The sequence below is a fragment of the Heterodontus francisci genome, chromosome 13, assembly GCF_036365525.1.
Source record: "Heterodontus francisci isolate sHetFra1 chromosome 13, sHetFra1.hap1, whole genome shotgun sequence".
Lineage (NCBI taxonomy): Eukaryota > Metazoa > Chordata > Chondrichthyes > Heterodontiformes > Heterodontidae > Heterodontus > Heterodontus francisci.
The window spans coordinates 15413229-15434769 of NC_090383.1; the positions used below are offsets into that span (position 1 = coordinate 15413229).

Consider the following 21541-nt stretch of genomic DNA (forward strand, 5'->3'; position numbering starts at 1 on the left):
GCAACAAGATAATTCCAGATTTTGGAAGTTAAATCTCATTTAAAATAAAAGGGGAGAGATATGATTCAAGTACACTTTAAAGTCATGAAGGGATTAGAACTGGTTAGACTTCTTTATTATTTTGATCAAATTCAAACAGAAGAAACTGAGTTTCTTGTTAAAATTACAATTAAACTAATAAGATATAATTTTTTTTTACACATAGTGTTATTATAGAAACACAATGTTAGCCACAGAAATAGGCCATTCAGCCAACCAAGTGGGCACCATGGTCTTGCTCCACACAAGTCAGCTAGTTCAATCAAAAACATCATCTCATCCTTCTGCCCCCATAACCTTTAATATTCCTCAAACAACTATCTAATTTGTAATGAATTTATGGACTGTGCTTTAACAATAGATTGTGACAGAGAATCACATTCTAACCACTCTCAGTTGAAATTGTTTTCTAACCCAGATGGCACTTTACTCCATACTTATGCTATAGACTGCCATCTAGTGCAGTAAACATTAAGTTCAATGAAGCATTCAAGAGGGAAGTAAATCAGTTCACGATTTAGCAAAGCTTACATAAATTAAAACAAGTTTGGTGCAGGAAAATTTTCAGAAGAATAAACTGTATTGGATCAATTGCTCTTAGGGAGTCCTACATTGTTATTTTTGATGAGATCATAAACTATCAGAGGGACAAAATACCTCTTTTAATGAAAAATGCCTGTTTTCCTCTATCGTTAACAACCAAGTAACAAAACTCCATTTTCAGAAATCACATGTTTCAAAGCCATATGATTACACAATTTCATTAACAGGTTGGTAATTACTGAGCAAAACATATACTCTATCATTTTTGTTAAAAGAGTAATTCCCCCACCCCCAAATAAGCCTGGTGCTTGATTTTAGCTGTGGAACAAAGCTATCAAGAAAATATTCAAGGAACAAATAAGCCTAAAATAAAGTGGAAAATAATAGTAAGCAACAAAGTAATACAATCATTGGGGAAGGCAGCAAAATTGAATTGTTAAGCAACAATGGCAGACAAACTTGCCTTTTCACTGCATCAAGTGCCACTGTAGCAACAAGAAGAAAAATATGACCAGTAAGTTTTCTATTCATGAATAATTAAACTGCATAAATTGAGCAAAGCAGATTAGCAGAAACAGAACAGTATTATATTTGTCTCAGACCTCTAAAATTTGAGTATTTATTTACTGGGAAGCATTTAGGTGAAGGGTCAAAGCCCACAATGCCAAGACACTGAAGTACAGCGCAAAATAACTCAATCAGGACTCAGAAACTTCATACAGAAAAGCTACTGAGTTAGATATGGTTGAAATGCATTTTATGGCTTCAAATAATGTTTTAGACTTAATTAGTAGCACTGCTATAGATAACTGAAAAGCAATTAACAGCTGATGGACTTTGATCAGTAATTTTGCTTTTTCAAGCCAACATTACAGATCACACAGCAAGTCAATGATTTAAGCCTAACATTGTCATTCTAATATCAGTGATTTTAAGAGGAAATTGCAGTGTTACTCTGAATATATTGACCCCTACATAGCACAAAAGTAGCACTCTAATAAAGAGCAATATGTGACTTACAGTAGCTGAATTTATTTCTCTATTTTCCACCACAGATTTTGTAAGTAGCACCAATAAAGAGGTAAATTAATTATTCTATCCTTTGCACACGCAAATTTGGTGTTCATAACTCCATCTGAATCTTCTTTCCGTTACTTATATTTGCTTCTCCTTCCTCAAAACCTTGCAGTTTTTCTGTGGTTAGTCTCACAATCAGTATGCATTGCAGAAGATGCTACTGGAAGTAAACAGATCTAACATCACTCGCTTTACGCCAGTGGCCCATTGTCTGCAGATCAATAAGCATGCAGCAAGTATAAAATACTGTATTAGCCAAGCATACAGGAATTTAAACATTAAAACGATCCCTTAAGAGTAATCTGGCCTTGTGGATAAACACACCATTGAATATAATGCAGAGCCACACAGACCAGATGCCCTCAAGTTCAGGTGCTGAACTGTGCTTAGCTAGCTGATCTCAAATGTGGCAACAATTGTATAGGTGCCCTGCATCAAAGAAAAGCAACCAAGGTTTCCAGTCCTGATCACTATTAGCGACTCGTGCGGTTATGTGTCCATATGGACACACAAGCAAACAGCACTGGGCTCATGATGCCCTTCAAGTTGAAGCCACATGATGCCTAAGCTCTCCGTAAAATGGGGCTTCTGGAACCATGCCCTACCAGTAAGACAGGAGAATAATCTGGCATGAAAAGCAACCTGCATTTGTATTAAGAGGGGTGTTACTACAAAAGTAATTGCATAAAAATAATATAGACCAAATCCATAACAGTTTGTACTCAAATAAAAACAGTTGCTTTATTGTTGTGGGTAGTCATAGTCAAAACGTCAAGCAATTCTCTACGTTATTTTATAGGCTGAACAGGTCAGATGACTACACTGACCTTTACAGAGCTTAGAATAGAACTCTATGGTATAATTAACTGAAGTAAATACACTGATTTGTCCTGGAACAGCTATTAAAATTTTTCACAATCTCAGTAAACAGTTTATCTTTTCAATAAACTTCTGAAAATTTAGTTGAGGTTAAAAAGGCCATCTGTCTCCCTGCACCCTTTGGTGTTAGTGCATAAAACGCATTATTGTGGGGCATCCAACAACATACAAATACCTATAAATTATTGCACCATTGTATTCAATAACATTACAATTCTTTAGTAAACTGCGCATACTGCATTAATACACAAAATACACTCTCCAAACTTAATAATTTAGGAAAGAAAACTCACAGAATGAAAACCTATCCTCTGTAAACATACACAAGAGAGCAGAAAATGTGATTTACAAAATTCCTTATGAACTAAAACACAATGGGAGTTAAATTCAGAAGCAGCCATCGCACTGCAGTATACAGCCATATAGATAAGTGCTCCAAGTGTGAGCACAGTAGTCCAGAGGCAAATGGTCGGGTCAGATCACAGAGTTTGGTGGGGGTAGGTGATCGTGTGGTTCGGGAAGGGAGTCATTGGCGCTGGGGAGAGTAACGATGATTGGCATGGCGATTATTGTAAGTACTTCCCTTTTCTTTAGTCAATGGTTTGGATTGGATTTCCTTGAGGCAGCCAACACCAGCTGCCAATGTTGCAGCAGCTACCTGAAGCTGGCATTAGGTCCCTTACTTGCACATGCAAATGGCCTAACACTTACTTCAGGCATGGGTAAAGGATGCCTCTTGTTTCTTCTTATCCAACATTATGATCAGGATGCTTCTGGTACAATTAGTGCACTTCCTGCCTCCCATTTGGGGATCTTAGGACATCACACAGCACCTGCAAAACTGGGGTTACGTGGCCCAGCTTAACTCCTAATACATTTTTCTGGCTAACTGTACAATATTGGAAAACTCTGGATTATAATGTATTTTTTATTTACTTTAGCAAAACTATTAGAAGAAGCCTGATGAAAGAACTTATTTTAGCAACTATGAGAATTTATGCACTTGCAGAATGCCTTAATGAAAACTCTACATCTGGAACAGAATTTTATGTATAACAACATTTAGTAAAGAACAGAGGCACTGAAGACTTTAGTTCTATATAAGTATGGATCTCCCATGATTTTGCTCACATGAATTAAGGATTTGCAAGTTTGAAACAGGATTGTACAAAGTGAAAATGAAAGGGTTCAGTGAGATTCAACACTCATCTTGGGGAACACTGCCAGCAAAAACAGCTGGCTGCTGCTCTGTGGATCATGATTGGCCAATTAGTTTAGGCATCAGTGGCTCATGCTTCTGCAATCTGATGGTCGAAGAGACACTATAGCATCACACATACATTTCAGTTAAAAATCTCCCTTTCACAAATGTTAAGCTGGCCATGACGTGCAAGTTTTGCCACTCATTGTAAACTGAGCAATAATGCATGGTTAGCAAATTTCAAGGTAGTAAAGAGTTGCTACCATTTGTCTTTCCCCAAGGAAATATTTCAAGTACTGCTGTTCAAGTGTGCTCCCACCTTTATAGGGATTGTAGTATTTTATGAGATTTCACATACAGATACAGATGACAGTTCCCAATCTAATGAAACGTATGAGATCATCCCCTTCAAATAAAATGGGCTTAATTTCAAATTGGCAGCTTGCATGAACGGTGAGGTGCCAAGAGGAAATACAGAAAGTCTAATTTTGCCTTGGAATTTGAGTATTATAGGGACTGGGAGTGAGTCTTGCAGTTGTGGTGGTAGCTTTGAGCAAATGCAAAAGTAAATACTTGAAGAATTAAGACAATTGAGAGTGAAAAATTGTATGAAAAAATTGCATTTATATAGCGCTTTTCACAATCTCGGGATGTCCCAAAGTGCTTTACAGACAATGAGGTATTTTGATGTGTAGACTGTTGTACTGTAAGAAACATGGCAACCAATTTTTCTACAGCAAGTTTCCACAAACAGCAATACAAAAGCAAAATACTGCGGATAATAGAAATCTGAAACAAAATCAGAAAAAGCTGGAAATACTCAGCAGGTCAGACAGCATCTGTGGAGAGAAAAGCAGAGTTAACGTTTCAGGTCTGTATGACCTTTCATCAGAACTGGCAAAAGTAAGAAATGTAATAGGAATTGAACAAGTGAAAGGGTGGGAGGGGGGGGGGGAGAAGAAAACAAAAGGGAAGGTCTCTGATAGGGTGGAGGGTAGGAGAGATTAAATGACAAAAGGTTTCATGGTACAAAGCCAAAGCGGGTAGTAATGGGACAAGTGAAGAAACAAAAGATGTGTCTGGATGAGGTGTAAATAGCAGAATAGCAGCCATCCAAACACAAAGTAAAGGGATTAAGTAAGAAACAAGGGGTGGGGGATAAAAAGAGAAAAAAAATGAGGTCAGAGGTTTTGATCTAAAATTGTTGAACTCAATGTTGAGTCCGGAAGGCTGTAAAGTGCCCAGTCAAAAGATGAGGTGCTGTTCCTCGAGCTTGAATTGAGTTTCATTGGAACACTGTGACTGGCCAAGGACAGAAAGGTCAGAGTTGGAACAAGGTGAAGTATTGAAATGACAAGCGGCAGGAAGCTCGGGGTCGCACTTGCGAACTGAACAGAGGCATTCTGCAAAGCAGTCACCCAGTCTGCGTTTAGTCTCCCCAATGTACTGCGACATCTCAGTTTTCATCAGTTATGTGAACAGTCCTCAGTACCTTTCTCTATGGCAGCGAGGCCTGGACAATGTATGTCAGCCAAGAGCAACGTCTCAATTCATTCCATCTTCGCTGCCTCCGGAGAATACTTGGCATCAGGTGGCAGGACCGTATCTCCAACACAGATGGCCATGTGAGCCGCATGGAAGATGACAGGATCCCCAAAGACACATTGTACAGCGAGCTCGCCACTGGTATCAGACGCACCGGCCGTCCATGTCTCCGCTTTAAAGACGTCTGCAAACGCGACATGAAATCCTGTGACATTGATCACAAGTCGTGGGAGTCAGTTGCCAGCGTCCGCCAGAGCTGGCGCGCACCAATAAAGGTGGGGCTAAAGTGTGGCGAATCGAAGAGACTTAGTAGTTGGCAGGAAAAAAGACAGGCGCAAGGGAAGAGCCAACTGTGTAACAGCCCCGACAAACAAATTTCTCTGCAGCACCTGTGGAAGAGCCTGTCACTCTAGAATTGGCCTTTATAGCCACTCCAGGCGCTGCTTCACAAACCACTGACCACCTCCAGGCGCTTATCCATTGTCTCTCGAGATAAGGAGGCCAAAGAAGATTAAGTAGAGATCAGAATGAACTGCTTTGAGTGAAGGGTTTTTCATTTGTGTTTTATTTTCCTGGAATAATGCAATTCCTGTTATCTTTGAAGTAAATCTGTTCCAAAACGACCAAACTCCCATGTTTTACATATACAGCTTTGATACTTACATGCATGTTTATCCTCTTTCAATCTAGTCCATCCGTCAGATGGGATAAATGTAAATGATAATGGTTGGCACCTGCCACTTCATAACACTGCATTTAACAGAAGAGTTTGAAGACAGTAGTTTACAAACTAGGGACAGATACAGAGGGACAGATCACAAGGAACAGGTTCAATGAGGGTAGTGCAGTTGATGTAGTCTATATGAATTTCAGCAAGGCTTTTGACGAGGTCCCACTCGGCAGACTGATACAAAAAGTAAAAGCTTATGGGTTCCAAGTGAAAATGGCAAATTTGATCCAAAATTGGATCAGTGGCAGGAAGCAAAAGGTGATGGTCAACAGGTGCTTTTGTGACTGAAAGGCTACTTCCAGTGGGATTCTGCAGGGCTCAGTACTAGGACCCTTGCTTTTCGGGTATATATCAATAATTTAGACATAAATGTCGGAAGATAGTAGCTGTCACAAAAATTAGCCGTGAGGTTGACAAAGAGGAAGAAATCCATAGACTGCAAGAAGATATCAATGGACTGGTCAGGTGGGCAGAAAAGTGGCAAATGAGATTCAATCTGGAAATGTGTGAGGTAATGCATTTGGGGAGGGCAAACAAGGCAAGGGGATGCACAATAAATGGTAGGATAGTGAGAAGCAGAGAGGAACAGAGGAACCTTAGACTGCATGTCCACAGATCCCTGAAGGTAGCAGGACAGTAGACAAGGTGGTTAAGAATGCATTTGGGATACTTCCATTACTAGCTGAGGCATAGAATATAAGGGAGGTTATGCTAGAATTGTATAAAATACTAGCTAGGCCACAGCTTGAGTACTGCATACAGTTCTGGGCACCACAATACAGGAAGGATGTGATCACATTTGAGAGGGTAGAGGAGATTTATAAGATGTTGCCAGGACTGGAAAATTTTAAGCTATGAGGAAGTGTTAAATCAGCTGACATTGTTTTCTTTGGAACAGAGAGGATGAGGAGAGATTTAATTAAAGAGTATAAAATTACAATAGAGTGGATAGGAAGGACCTTAGCAGAGAGGTCAAAACCAGGAAGCATAGATTTAAAATAATTGACAGAAGGATTACAGGGGAGTTGAGAAATTTGTTTACCTAGAGGGCGGTGGGGGTCTAGAACTCACTGCTTGAAAGGGTGGTAGAGGCAGAAACCCTCATCACATTTAAAAAGCACCTGAACATGCACGTGAAGTGCTGTAACCTATAAGGCTATGGACCAAATGCTGGAAAGTGCGATTAGTCTGGATAGCTCTTTATCAGTGAGCACAGATATGATGAGCTGAAATGTGTTGTAAATTACTATGACTCTATCAGTGGGGAAGTCATTCAGCCCATCTAGCTTATCCCTCTACAGAAACCAATCACAGCATCAAACTGCTTCTTGCATGAGTTTGTAAAAACCCCTCTGGTACAAACTAGTTTGTAAAAACCCCTCTCATTCACTAATGACTCATTAATGACTTACATGTGACTCCACAGTGGTTGACTCTTAAAATGCCTTGTGAAATGGCCTAGCAAGCCACTCAGTTCAAGGGCAATTAGGGATGGACAACAAATGCTGGCCGATCCAGCGACGCCCACATCCCACAAACAAATTTTTAAAAATCAGCCTTTGTATGGATAACTGGTTTCTGACGTTAGCCTAAAGTTGTCTTTTATTAGCTTACATTTATGTTCCCTTGTCGTAGTCATGGTTTAACCTAAAATGGTGCTCAGGAATAACCTTTTCTTTTCTGCTTATTATCATGCATTCCTAACTAAAGGACCTGTCATTATTTTCCTTTCCAGGCTGAAGAGTCCAAACTTTTCTCACAACTCAGTCACTTGACACAATGGATCAGCCTCAATGACGATGTAGCTCCTCTGCATCAAATCTAAGGCTGGTACCTTATCCATATTTTCATTCATTTCCCATAATTTGCTCTGTTGCAAATATTATCTAGGTCCTTCTATATCTCCTTGGCTGTTTCACTAGATTTGACACCACTTGACTGAAGAAAATCAGAGCTCCGTGCAGCCATTTTTAAATGTATGCAAAATGCCCTGCTAGCCTCCGGTTGCCAGGGAAAGTTCTGATCTTCTTTGGCCTCCTTATCTTGAGAGACAATGGGTAAACGCCTGGAGGTGGTCAGTGGTGTGTGGAGCAGCGCCTGGAGTGGCTATAAAGGCCAATTCTAGAGTGACAGGCTCTTCCACAGGTGCTGCAGAAAAATGTGCTTGTCAGGGATGTTACATAGTTGGCTCTCCCCTCGAACTTTTGTCTTTTTTCCTGCCAACTGCTAAGTCTCTTCGACTCGCCACACTTTAGCCCCACCTTTATGGCTGCCCGCCAGCTCTGGCGAACGCTGGCAACTGACTCCCATGACTTGTGATCAATGTCACAGGACTTCATGTCACGTTTGCAGACGTCTTTAAAGCGGAGACATGGACAGCCGATGGGTCTGATACCAGTGGCGAGCTCGCTGTACAATACCTCCTTGGGGATCCTGCCATCTTCCATGTGGCTCACATGGCCAAGCCATCCCAAGCGCCGCTGACTCAGTAGTGTGTATAAGCTGGGGATGTTGGCCGCCTCGAGGACTTCTGTGTTGGAGATATGGTCCTGCCACCTGATGCCATGTATTCTCCGGAGGCAGCAAAGATGGAATGAATTGAGATGTCGCTCTTGGCTGACATACATTGTCCAGGCCTCGCTGCCATAGAGCAAGGTACTGAGGACACAGGCTTGATACACACGGACCTTTGTGTTCCGTGTCAGTGCACCATTTTCCCACACTCTCTTGGCCAGTCTGGACATAGCAGAGGAAGCCTTTCCCATGCGCTTGTTGATTTCGGCATCGAGAGACAGGTTACTGGTGATAGTTGAGCCTAGGTAGGTGAACTCTTGAACCACTTCCAGAGCGTGGTCGCCAATACTGATGGATGAAGCATTTCTGACGTCCTGCCCCATGATGTTCGTTTTCTTGAGGTTGATGGTTAGGCCAAATTCATTGCAGGCAGCCGCAAACCTGTCGATGAGACTCTGCAGACACTCTTCAGTGTGAGATGTTAAAGCAGCATCGTCAGCAAAGAGGAGTTCCCTGATGAGGACTTTCCGTACTTTGGTCTTCGCTCTTAGACGGGCAAGGTTGAACAACCTGCCCCCTGATCTAGTGTGGAGGAAAATTCCTTCTTCAGAAGACTTGAACGCATGTGAAAGCAGCAGGGAGAAGAAAATCCCAAAAAGTGTGGGTGCGAGAACACAGACCTGTTTCACGCCACTCAGGATAGGAAAGGGGTCTGATGAGGTGCCGCCATGTTGAATTGTGCCTTTCATATTGTCATGGAATGAGGTGATGATACTTAGTAGCTTTGGTGGACATCCAATCTTTTCTAGTAGTCTGAAGAGACCACGTCTGCTGACGAGGTCAAAGGCTTTGGTGAGATCAATGAAAGCAATGTAGAGGGGCATCTGTTGTTCGCGGCATTTCTCCTGTATCTGACGAAGGGAGAACAGCATGTCAACGGTCGATCTCTCTGCACGAAAGCCACACTGTGCCTCATGGTAGACGCGCTCGGCCAGCTTCTGGAGCCTGTTTAGAGCGACTCGAGCAAAGACTTTCCCCACTATGCTTAGCAGGGAGATTCCACGGTAGTTGTTGCAGTCACCGCGGTCACCTTTGTTTTTATAGAGGGTGATGATATTGGCATCTGATAGAAAAGAGCTAATGGGTTAGTTAGTTCTTCTTTATCAAAAACCCAAAGACAATATAGTGAATTAATTATAATCAAAAGACACAATGCTAGTAATGAAAGATCATCCTGTCACGGTTGTGCATGATGTGGTACAAAAAAGATTTTGCCATCACAACAGCTGCAGAAGCTTGAGCTCCAGATTTCGGAACTCGAGCGGCGACTGGTCACCGTTGTGCATCCATGAGGCAGAGAACTACATGGATAGCATGTTTAGGGAGGTGTTCACACCACAGGTTAGGAGCATGCAGGCAGAGAGGGAATGGGTGACCACCAGGCTGTCTAAGAGAACCAGGCAGGCAGTGCAGAAGTCCCCTGAGTCTACCTTGCTTGCTAATCAATTTTCCATTTTGGATACTGGTGAGAGCGATGGTTCCTCAGGGGAGTGAAGCCAGAGCAAAGTTCGTGGCACCACGGGTTGCTCAGCTGTACAGGTGGGGAGAAAGAAGTGTGGAAGTGATAGGGGATTCGATAGTCAGGGGATCAGACAGGCATTTCTATGGCACTAAACATGACTCCAGGATGGTATGTTGCCTCCCTGGCATCAGAGTCAAGGATGTCACAGAGCAGCTGCAGGACATCCTTCTGGGGGAGGGTGACCAGCCAGAGGTCGTGGTCCACGTTGGTACCAATGACATAAGGAGGAAGAGGGATGCGGTCTTGAAAGCAGATTTTAGGGAGTTAGGAAGGAAACTAAAAAGCAGGACCTCCAAAGCAGTAATCTCAGGATTACTCTCAGTGCCACATGCTAGTGAGCATAGGAATAGGAGGATTGATTGATTGAACACTCGGCTGGAGAATTGGTGTAGGAGGGAGGGAATCAGATTTCTGAGGCATTGGGAACTGGTTCTGGGGCAGGTGGGACCTGTACAAGATGGATGGGCTACACCTTAACAGGACTGGAACTAACATCCTCGCAGGGAGATTTGCGAGTGCTGTTGGGGAGGGTTTAAACTAGCTTGACAGAGAGATGGGAACCTGAGGGGTAGCTCAAATTGGAAGGAAGTAAAGCTGGTAACTGGAGGTAGAAAAGTAGCAAGTGACATTGGAAGGCAGGCGAAACAAAGGCGAGCATCAACTAGGCTTAGAATGTAGAATAATGTCAAGAAGACAAGGTTAAGGGCACACTACCTGAATGCACGCAGCATTCACAACAAGGTCGATGATTTAAAGGCCCAAATAGAGGTAAATGGGTATGATCTAATTGCCATATCAGAAACGTGGCTACAATCTGACCAAGACTGGGAACTGAATATTCAAGGATATTCGACATTTAGGAAGGACAGGCAAAAAGGAAAAAGAGGTGGTGTTGTGCTGATAATAAGGGATGGGATCAGTACATTAGTAAGGGAGGATCTCAGATCGAAAGAACAAAATGTGGAATCTGTTTGGGTGGATCTAAGAAACAGCAAGGGGCAGCGAACATTGATAGGAGTTGTTTATAGGCCACCAAACAGTAGTGGTAGTCTGGGGCATGGTATTAATCAGGAGATTAGAGAAGCATGTAGCATGGGGAATATAGTAATCATGGGTGACCTCAATCTGCATGTAGACTGGGTAAACCTAATGAGCACTAATGCTGTGGAGGAAGAGTTTCTGGAGTGTGTTAGGGATGGTTTTCGAGTGCAGTATGTTGAGGAACTGACTAGAGAGCAGGCTACTTTAGATCTAGTATTATGTAATGAGAACGGGCTAATTAATAATCTTGTTGTAAAAGAACCTTTCAGGATGAGTGACCATAATATGATAGAATTTTACATTATGTTTGAAAGTGAGGCAGTTCAATCTGAAGTCAGGGTGTTAAATTGTTAAGGTATGAGGGGCAAATTGGCTGAGGTGAATTGGGAAAATACATTAAAAGGTATGACAGTACATAGGCAATGGATAGTCTTTAAAGAAATATTACATAGTTTACAGCAACTATACATTCCTTCAAGGCACATAAACCCCAAAAGTAAAGGCAGTCAACCGTGGATAACAAAGGAAGTTAAGGATTGTATAAGATTAAAAGAAAAGGCCTATAAAATTGCCAGAAATAGTAGTAAACCTGAGGATTGGGAGGATTTTAGAGTACAGAAAAGGAGGACCAAGAAACTGATAAAGAAAGGGAGAATAGAATATGAATGTAAACTAGCAGAAAACATAAAAACGGATTGTAAAAGCTTCTATAGGTACGTAAAAAGGAAATGTTTGGCTAAGACAAATGTGGGTCCATTACAGGCAGAGTCAGGAGAATTTATAATGGGGAATAGAGAAATGGCAGGAAGCTAAATGATTATTTTGTGTCTACCTTCACTGAGGAAGATACAAGAAATCTCCCAGAACTAGAGATCCAAGGGATTCGGGAGAATGAGGAATTGAAGGAAATTAGTATTAGTAAAAAGGTTGTATTGGAGAAATTAATGGGGCTGAAGGTTGATAAGTCCCCAGGACCTGATATTCTACATCCCAGAGTGTTGAAAGAGGTAGCTATGGAGATTGTGGATGCATTGGTGATCATCTTCTAACATTCTATAGATTCTGGAATACTTCCTGCAGATTGGAAGGTAGCAAAGTCACCCCACTATTTAAGAAGGGAACGAGAAAGAAAACGAAATTACAGACCTGTTAGCCTTACATCAGTCATTGGGAAAATGCTAGAATCTATTCTAAAGGACATGATAAAGGACACTTGGATAATAATGATCTGATTGGGCATAGTCAACATGGATGTATGAATGGGAAATCATGTTTGACAAACCTGTTGGAGTTTTTTGAGGATGTTGCTAACAGAATTGATAAAGGGAGTCAATGAACATGGTATACTTGGATTTTCAGAAGGCTTTTGATAAAGTCCCTTACAGGAGGTTGGTTAGCAAAATTAAAGTACATGGGATAGGAGGTAAAATACTGGCATGTATTAAGGATTGGTTAACAGGCAGAAAGCAGAGAGTAGGAATAAACGGGTCATTCCCACGTTGGCAGGCTGTGACTAGTGGGGTATTGCAGGGATCAGTGCTTGGGACTCAGCTGTTTACAGTATATAATCGATGATTTGGATGTGGGGACCAAATGTAATACTTCCAAGTTCGCAGATGACACAAAACTAGGTGGGAATGTGTGTTGTGAGGAAGATGCAAAGCGGCTTCAAGGGGATTTGGACAGACTTAGTGAGTGGTCAAAAACGTGGCAGATGGAATATAATGTGGAAAAATGTGAGGTTATCCACTTTGGTAGGAGGAACAGATGTGCAGAGTATTTCTTAAATGGTAAGAGATTAGAAAGTGTAGATGTACAAAGGGACCTGGGTGTCCTCGTCAATAAGTCACAAAGCTAATATGCTGGTGCAGCAAGCAATTAAGGTGGCTAATGGCATGTTAGGCTTTATCACAAGAGAATTTGAGTACAGGAGCACTGAAATATTGCTTCAATTGTATAGAACCTTGGTTAGACTGCACTTGCAGTACTGTGTGCAGTTTTGGTCACTTTACCTTAGGAAGGATATTATTGCCAAAGAGGGAGTGCAACAAAGGTTCACCAGACTTGTTCCCGGGATGGCGGGACTGTCCTATGAAGAGAGATTAGGGAAACTGGGCCTGCATTCTCTAGAGTTTCAAACGATGAGAGGTGATCTCATTGAAACCTACAAAATACTTAAAGAGATAGACAGGGTAGATGCAGCCAAGATGTTTCCCCTGGTTGGGGAGTCTAGAACCAGCGGACACAATTTCAAAATAAGCGGGAAAGCCACTTAGGACAGAGGTGAGGAGAAATTTCTTAACTCAGAGGGTTGTGAATCTTTGGCATTCTCTACCTCAGAGGGCTGTGGAACCTCAGTCATTGAGTATGTTCAAAGCAGAGATTGACAGATTTCTAAATATCAATGACCTAAGGGGATATGAGGATAGTGTGGGAAAAAGGCATTGAAGTGGACGATCAACCATGATCATATTAAATGGCGAGGCAGGCTCGATGGGCTGAATGGCCTACTCCTGTGCCTATGTTCTGAAATATGCAGTATAACTGAGGCAATCTCTCCCCAGTAATATCTAACGAAACTTAACTTCTCGACATTGGCAGCGCTGTTGAGATATTTTTTTTTAATGTAAAAAGCATACTCCTTGTTTTAAAGTAGTGCATATAAGTAACTAATCATCCAATTATATTAGTTATTTCAGCTGAGTATCAAAAAGGGTGACACAATGAACAGCAATTTCGTTATTGGTACAGTTGTCAACAGTTTAATTGGCCTCTTTTATGTAAACATCCAACAGCTGCCACAGACATCCACTGAAAAGTGGAGACTTGGATAGGATTTTCAGAAACACTATAATTTCCACTCTCCCAAGACACAGTGGTTTCATATGAATCTCACTTTGCAGTAGTGCATCTCCGAAATCACTTTTCATGTATTCCTTCAAAAAGAGATATAAAAGAAGGAAAATTAACTTTAAATACTTCAAGCATCATTATTGTGTCATTTTTCAATAATTAGTTATTCTCTACAGTACACGAGGATATTATGGAAGAACAGTTCTGGTAGTTTTTCACTATTATGATGCATGTAAATTCCATCTGATATTCAAACCTGCAGTCAAAGAAACTTCCTAAGAGTCTCTTTTTACTACTGTGTTAAAATGAACTTATTTTTTCAAACTTAAAGAAAAACACACCCACTTGCACCCCATGTCAAATAACCAAAACCACTTTAGGCACCACACAGATCCATAGTTCTAAGGGGAGAGCAAAGTCCGGGGAGGAGAGGAGACTTGGCCTGCCTTAAATGCTGTTCATAAATTGTTTCACATTCATTCCCATTCTACTTAGAATTTTGCTTGCTGCTGAGCGGCTTTGCTGTGACTACAATTATTATTATTCCAGCTGATTAGAGCACAGTACAGAATCCATGGGCAAATGCAGCAAACATACTGTGCAATGCACCATTAATCCTAGAAGAACTGAGAATAGAAAATTTAGCAGGTTAAAGAGTCAGTTGATGTTCAGTTACAGGAACCAGGTTCTGTGGACTCAGATTCTGTCACATAACTGAAATACAGAAACTGATAATGGCGCTATTGCTCTGTGGGTAACTTATAGAACACGACATACAGTTGGTAAACTTGAGTTATACTATGTTATACTGTGTTAAGCACCATGACAGGCACTGCACATACAGAGTGGAAAGCAGTAGTCTGAATATGGGGGGTCTCCCCATGATTAACCTTGCTGGAAGGCCCCAAAATCCAAAGCAAGATTTGCACGTACCTTTCCTCAAAGAGGACACCAAAGACCTGCTTAATGATACACAAAGGTGGTCAGAAATGTGTGGTCACATCATCTTCTCCCCACTGTGAGAAAGTACCTTGTCTCTGCTCGCTATTTCTCCGTGACAATGAGGCAGAGATTGGAAACTCAACATGTGACAAATTCTGGAGGTGAACCCACATCCGATCATTGCATGTGTATTGGCATAGAATGCCAACCTCCTGACATAGTCAGCCACTTAGGTCACTGATTTCCACAAAACATGTTGAGAATCTTGGATTATTGCACTAGTATTTTACTTTTAGATTGTTTTAACCTTTACATTGCCATATTTTTGTCATTCAAATACTCGCAGAATAGCATTAAGTTCTGTTTATTGTGGTTATGTTTTAATAGTGATTTATAGTGATTTCCTACATTTTAGTAATTTTCTTATTTAATTACATTTTTTATTGAAAAAAATGTTGCATAGTTACAAAATTGTGTTATACAAGTACAAAAACAATGGCAAATGTGCAAATAGAATGATAGGTAAATATCAATTGGAGAGTAGTTTATGCAAACTAAAACATAGGTTTGTACCAATCAGAATGTTAATGAATTATCCACACATTATTCAGTAAGATTTATCTATTATTTCACATGCAAAGATTGATTAATAAAAATACCAAGGCATCATAATTATTAAGCATTTTGTTAGTTAATGGATACTTCTTAACTTGAGCTTCTGAATGAAAACATGCAACTTTCAAACTTTTGCCATAGAATGTACTGGGACTGTGATTCATTCATTGCTGGAAATGTTGCTTTTGTTCATTCTCCTGAAATGAAAAGGTAAGAGTGTAGCATAGTTTGTCTGACCATCACGTAAAGAGATTGTTACTTTTTAAAGTGCTAAAATATGCCTAGTCCAGATTATATGAGAAATTAGAATGAGTGAAAAACCTTGGGGCTGGACAGGCAAATCATGAGTCATGAGCAAAGATGATCAACCTTCCAGCGACATTTTCACCCATGTTGGTCCAGATCACTACTGCACAGTGAGGGCTAAACTCTGTACCACCCAGCCCCCACCCCACTCACGCTCCTGATACGCAGCAGTTACAGCTTTCTTCTATTCAACAAAAATCTGGAATATCACTATTATTCCAAAAGTGAAAAAGATGGACACCTTATGAGTAACTAAGTGTACTGAAATTATATCACATAAAATACAAAACCAGTATCCCTTCTTAGCATAACCCCATTATGGAACTTGAGTTTCATAAAACAAGAAAACTGTTAAGCGCCAAAATAAGGTTGTTTAGAATTTTTCATAGAACTGGTGAAAACTTAAACTTAGCATTAAAGGAAATCCCAAAGTTTTCTATCGGCATATAAATAGCAAAAGGGTGGTAAAAGGAAGAGTGGGGCCGATTAGAGACCTGAAAGGGGATTTATACATGGAGGCAGAGGGCATAGCTGAGGTATTAAATGAATACTTTGCCTCTGACTTTACCAAGGAAGAAGATGCAACCCTGGCAATGTTGAAAGAGGAAGTAAGACAGACACTAGAGGGGTTTAAAATCGATAAAGAGGAAGTATTAGATAGGCTGTCTGAACTTGAAGTGGATAAAGCACCATGGCTGGATGAGATGCATCCAAGGATACTGAGGGAAGTGAGGGTGGAAATTGCAGAGGCACTGGCCATAGTTTTTCAGTCTTCCTCAGACTCCAGAGGACTGGAGAATTGCAAACGTTACACCCTTGTTCAAAAAAGGGTGTAAAGATAAGCCCAGCAACTACAGGCTAGTCAGTTTAACTTCAGTGGTGCGAAAACTTATAGAAAAATAATTCGGGACAAAATCAATAGTTACATGGACAAATGCAGGTTAATTAAGGAAAGCCAGCATGGATTTCTTAAGGGAAAATCATGTTTAACTAACTTGCTAGAGTTTTTTGAGGAGGTAACAGAGACGGTTGATGAGGGCAATGCTTTTGATGTGGTGTACATGGACTTTCAAAAGGCATTTGATACAGTGCCACACAACAGACTTGTGAGCAAACTTGTAGCTCATGGAATGAAAGGGACAGTAGTAACATGGATATGAAATTGGCTGAGTAACAGGAAACAAAGTGTAGTGGTTAATGGATGTTTTTCAGGCTGGAGGAAGGTTTATAGTGGAGTTCCCCAGGGATTAGTGTTGGGATCCTTGCTTTTCCCAATATATATTAATGACCTAGACCTTGGTGTACAGGTCACAATTTTAAAGTTTGCAGATGATACGAAATCTGGAAGCATTGTGAACTTTGAGGAGGATAGTGTAGAACTTCAAAAGGACATAGACAAGTTGGTGGAATGGGCAGACAGGTGGCAGATGAAGTTCAATTCAGAGAAATGAGAGGTGATTCATTTTGGTGGGAAGAACATGGACAGACAATATAGAATAAAGAGCACAATTTTAAAGGGGGTGCAGGAGCAGAGGGACCTGGGTGTATATGTGCATAAGTCATTAAAGGTGGCCGGACAGGTTGAGAGAGCTGTTAATAAAGCATACAGTATCCTGGGCTTTATTAGTAGAGGCATAGAGTACAAGAGCAAGGAAGTTATGTTGAACTTGTATAAGACACTAGTGCGGCCTCAGCTGGAGTATTGCATCCAATTCTGGGCGCCGCACTTGAGGAAAGACATGAGGGCATTGGAGAGAGTACAGAAGAGATTCACGAGAGTGGTTCCAGGGATGAGGAATTTCAGTTATGAAGATAGGACAGAGAAGTTAGGACTATTTTCCTTGGAGAAGAGAAGGCTGAGAGGTGATTTGACAGAGGTATTCAAAATCGTGAGGGGTCTGAACAGAGTAGATAGAGAGAAACTGTTCCCACTCGTGAAAAGATCGAAAATGAGAGGGCACAGGTTTAAAGTATTTGGTCAGAGAAGCAAAAGTGACATGAGGAAAAACTTTTTCATGCAGCCAATGGTTAAGGTCTGGAATGCACTGCCTGAGAAAGTGGTAGAGGCAGGTTCAAATGAAGCATTCAAAAGGGAACTAGACAGTTATATGAAAAGGAAGAATGTGCAGGGTTATGGGGAGAAGGAATGGGACTGAGGCAATCTCTCTTTCAGAGAGCCAGTGTGGACACGATGGGCCGAATGGCCTCCTTCGGCACTAACAATCCTGTGATTCTGTGAACTTCTGTTGTGCAGCTGAATTGTGCAATGAAAATGTAATTTTTTTTGTTTCTGAGATCCAAATGTATACAGCATAAATGCTGGTTTTGAGGATGTCCATGTTGCTGTAAGTTTCCACTAACCCTGTGACAAACTATAAAGCATTATGGTCACAGAGCTGCTTAATATCAAGAAGAGTGGATGTGGTCAGAATTTTATTTTGTTTTAAAAGAAATACTTGATTTTAAAAAATGATTACACCAATTTTATCCTCCCTTGAAGACGCTGATTCTTGCTGCAGTACAATTTCATTGTCATTCTGTGTGGACCTTGATAATGAGTGTTAGCAAGGTATTTAGCCATGGGGTTGAAAGGTGAAAACTGGTGTTTACATACATGCACTTTCCAGCATGCGTAATCAACAGCAGGAGCGCTGGCAGTATTTTTTCTACTTCCTGATACATGAATAAAGAGGAATTATAGTATTTTACAGACACTCTGGCTGAGATCAGCTAATTCAGCATTAACCAGGAAATAAACCTGGTACTTTCTTGGTCCAGTTATCTCAGATCCATGCTGTGTGTTGCCTTTACCAATTGAGTCATCTGGGGGCACGACATTTACTGAGTTACAAATATTTAATCCCACAGTAGATGTATATAAACATCATTTGCTTTCAAAAGCAGAAGGCTGTGAAGCAAATAAAGCTAAATCAGTTTACAATATCTCACATTTATTTCATGTAGGAAAGGATTCCTCAGCTGGGGGTGTCCAAGTTGAGAAATCCTTCAAATCTGAGTCCTTTGTTCTCTAATTTTAAACTTAAACTGAGGATATCACCAGGATCCATTAATTACTAATTGCAAATTCATCAAAAGAATATTTCAATTCGTGACTGGAATACCAGAAGTTTGAATTTGGTTTATAATAACACCATCCAAACAAAATTCAATTCCAAACATGTTGGGCTGAATTCTATTAGTACGCCGCATATTGCAGCGGCACACTTTGAAGTCAGCGGCCTTCAGAAACAGATGCACCGTCGCTGATCCCCTGTGATATTTCACGCAGGGGCTCATTTAAATGGAGGGGACGGAGCGGCTGCCCCCGATCACATCATCGGGGGCGGTCGCACCGTACCCGGAAACGGCGTCCGGCACCACCGTGCAGGCGCTAGCGCCATTTTTAAAAGGGCTTCAAGCCCTTCAGGTTCAATAAAATGTTTTAAAGGTGGCAGCACCCAGGAATAACAAACAAAATGTCAGAAAGACTTTCAATCCCCTTTTCAACCCCCCCACCCCACTGAGTTATCAATTGATAAAATAACCCATCCCCCCGAAAAACCAATTTGTAAAATTACAAACTTTAACCTCTCCCCTTCAGAACATTTGACCCTCAACCCCTTCCCACCATCCCCACAACCAATCGGAGCAGTTTTCCCCGTTCCTATACCCCTCCCAACCTGAAGATTTCACTGATCCCCCTCCTCACAGGTGTCACGCCTTGGAACTCCGAACTCAGGTCCGAAGGTGCGGGACTTCCATTTGGCAGCCGTAATATCGGCGTGGGATGGCCACCGGGACAAGGTGAGTTGATTTAAATTTATTTCCATTCATTTTAATATGTAAATGAAGGCCCCGCCGTCAAGAGGCGGGGAGGCCACACCAAGGCCTCGCCACCCCTGGTAAAATGCAGCGGGGCCTTGTCAGCGTCGGGGGTCAGGGCGAGCTGCTCCCCAAGTTTTTTTATGGGCCTCCCCTCCCCGTCACAACCCCCGACGTCGAGGGGCTGGTAAAATTCAGCCCTTTGTGTTTGAAAAATGCATGGTTAAAGAAAAAGTGTAGCAAGTCAATTTTTAATACAGGTGGTGTATCTTTAAGAAAACATAACTTTCAGAACTTTATGTATCTCCAAAATTATCACAATATATGCTGATTAATTTTCTGGTTACCCACCATCAATGATCACTCAACTTAATGACATATATCTGAACTGTATCAGCATATGGCAAAAACAAAATAACACTAGTCCACATGATAGATATTTAACTTTTGTCCAAAGTCAATGCATGCAAGTGGTTTTGAGGTTATAGTTTTGACGTGTAGGTCATACCCTTCTGGTTTGTAACTTCTTCTGAAATCTGTGGTGAGATTACTGCTTTGTAATCACTCTTAGGAATGAATTATGCTCTGCATAATTAAATATTTAATGACCTTGAATTTTAATCTATTAAACAGTAAACAATTGGATCAGCAGTTAATAATCCTCTACCTTCATTTGCTTCAGTGTGTCTGAATCTGATGTTAATGCTGTGACCTGGGCTTCAATACTCTCAAAATCCTTGAGCAACTGATGGTTGCGAAGTTGGGCCTTTCTCTCCCGTTCACATAATTCTTTCAAATAACTTTTCAATCTGGCACTTCTTAGCCTGGAATTGAGAAAAAGAAACTGAGTGTCAGCAAAATTTTCCTTTGTAACAGACAGAATATTGGCAATAAGTAAAATTAGACTTTAATATCTAAGATGGCACTTCAAATCTAGTCCATTTTAATAATAATTCAAGTCTCTGCATTTGTAAGTGAAAGTGATACTACCCTTATTGCAAGAAAGCCAGAAATAATGACATTTTGATATTAGCCCACCTATGCAGAGCACCCTGTGGTCTGCAGTTCAAGATATGACTGATAGACACTTTCCTTTCTTCCTTTCCTGAAGATCTTCCAGAGATGCAATTCTGCATGCAACAGCCTATGGCCGTTCTTCATGCATAAGCCTCGGTAATTGTGCTGGACCAGTCCAGGGTTTCCTGAGATTTTCCTGGTTAGATATTTGTGGTGAGCTCCTAGCCTGAAGTGGGCCTGTCTTTGGGAACTCAAATGGGGCATAGGAAATAACGCACGGCTGCAGCTCTTATTTAAAAAGGACAGATTATTTGTTACGGACAGAAGGAGCTATAGCTGGAGGAGGGAGGAGATCTATTCCATTCTCAAATGCATATTTGGAGAGTCCTCTAAGAAGGAAGGTTGCACTCCTTGACATCCTATGGTAACTTATGCAGAAGAAATGTGGCAACTGTTTGGTATGATATAGCTGTCAGAGTAATTCCAGTCTCTAAAAGAAGAGGAGAAGAGTTAATCGCCTGTGGAGGTCTGCCACAGTAGGTCTAGCCAGTAGTGTACTACAGCAATTAGGTGGACATGAACAGTTTGCTCTCACCTTGTTACACTGTGACTGAGCTGCTTCTTAACCCCCAAGAAATTTGTAATTGGCAAAAGAACTTCAATATATACAAGTGTGAGGTAGTACATTTTGGTAGGAAGACGAAGGAGGCCACAACCTCCTTGGAAAATAGTGTTTAAGTGGGGTAGAGGAAAAGAGGGATCACGGGTAGTGCTACATAGGTCACTAAAAGTAGCAACTCAGGTTAATAAGCCACAAAAAAGCAAGCAAAGCATT

At 41.1% G+C, this 21541-nt stretch overlaps 1 protein-coding gene across 4 annotated transcripts in view; it reads right to left on the reverse strand.

Moving 5' to 3' along the window:
* The window catches only part of kiz (kizuna centrosomal protein), a 218049-nt gene that overhangs the window by 152639 nt on the left and 43869 nt on the right, over positions 1–21541 (reverse strand). For all 4 annotated transcript variants that reach the window (XR_010976293.1, XR_010976294.1, XM_068045741.1 and 1 more), the window contains exon 3: positions 20357–20513. Coding sequence is in view for 2 of the 4 variants with exons in the window: in XM_068045741.1 (XP_067901842.1) it covers positions 20357–20513 (157 nt within the window). In the remaining 2 variants the exon portion in view is untranslated. The remainder of the gene's footprint in view (positions 1–20356; positions 20514–21541) is intronic.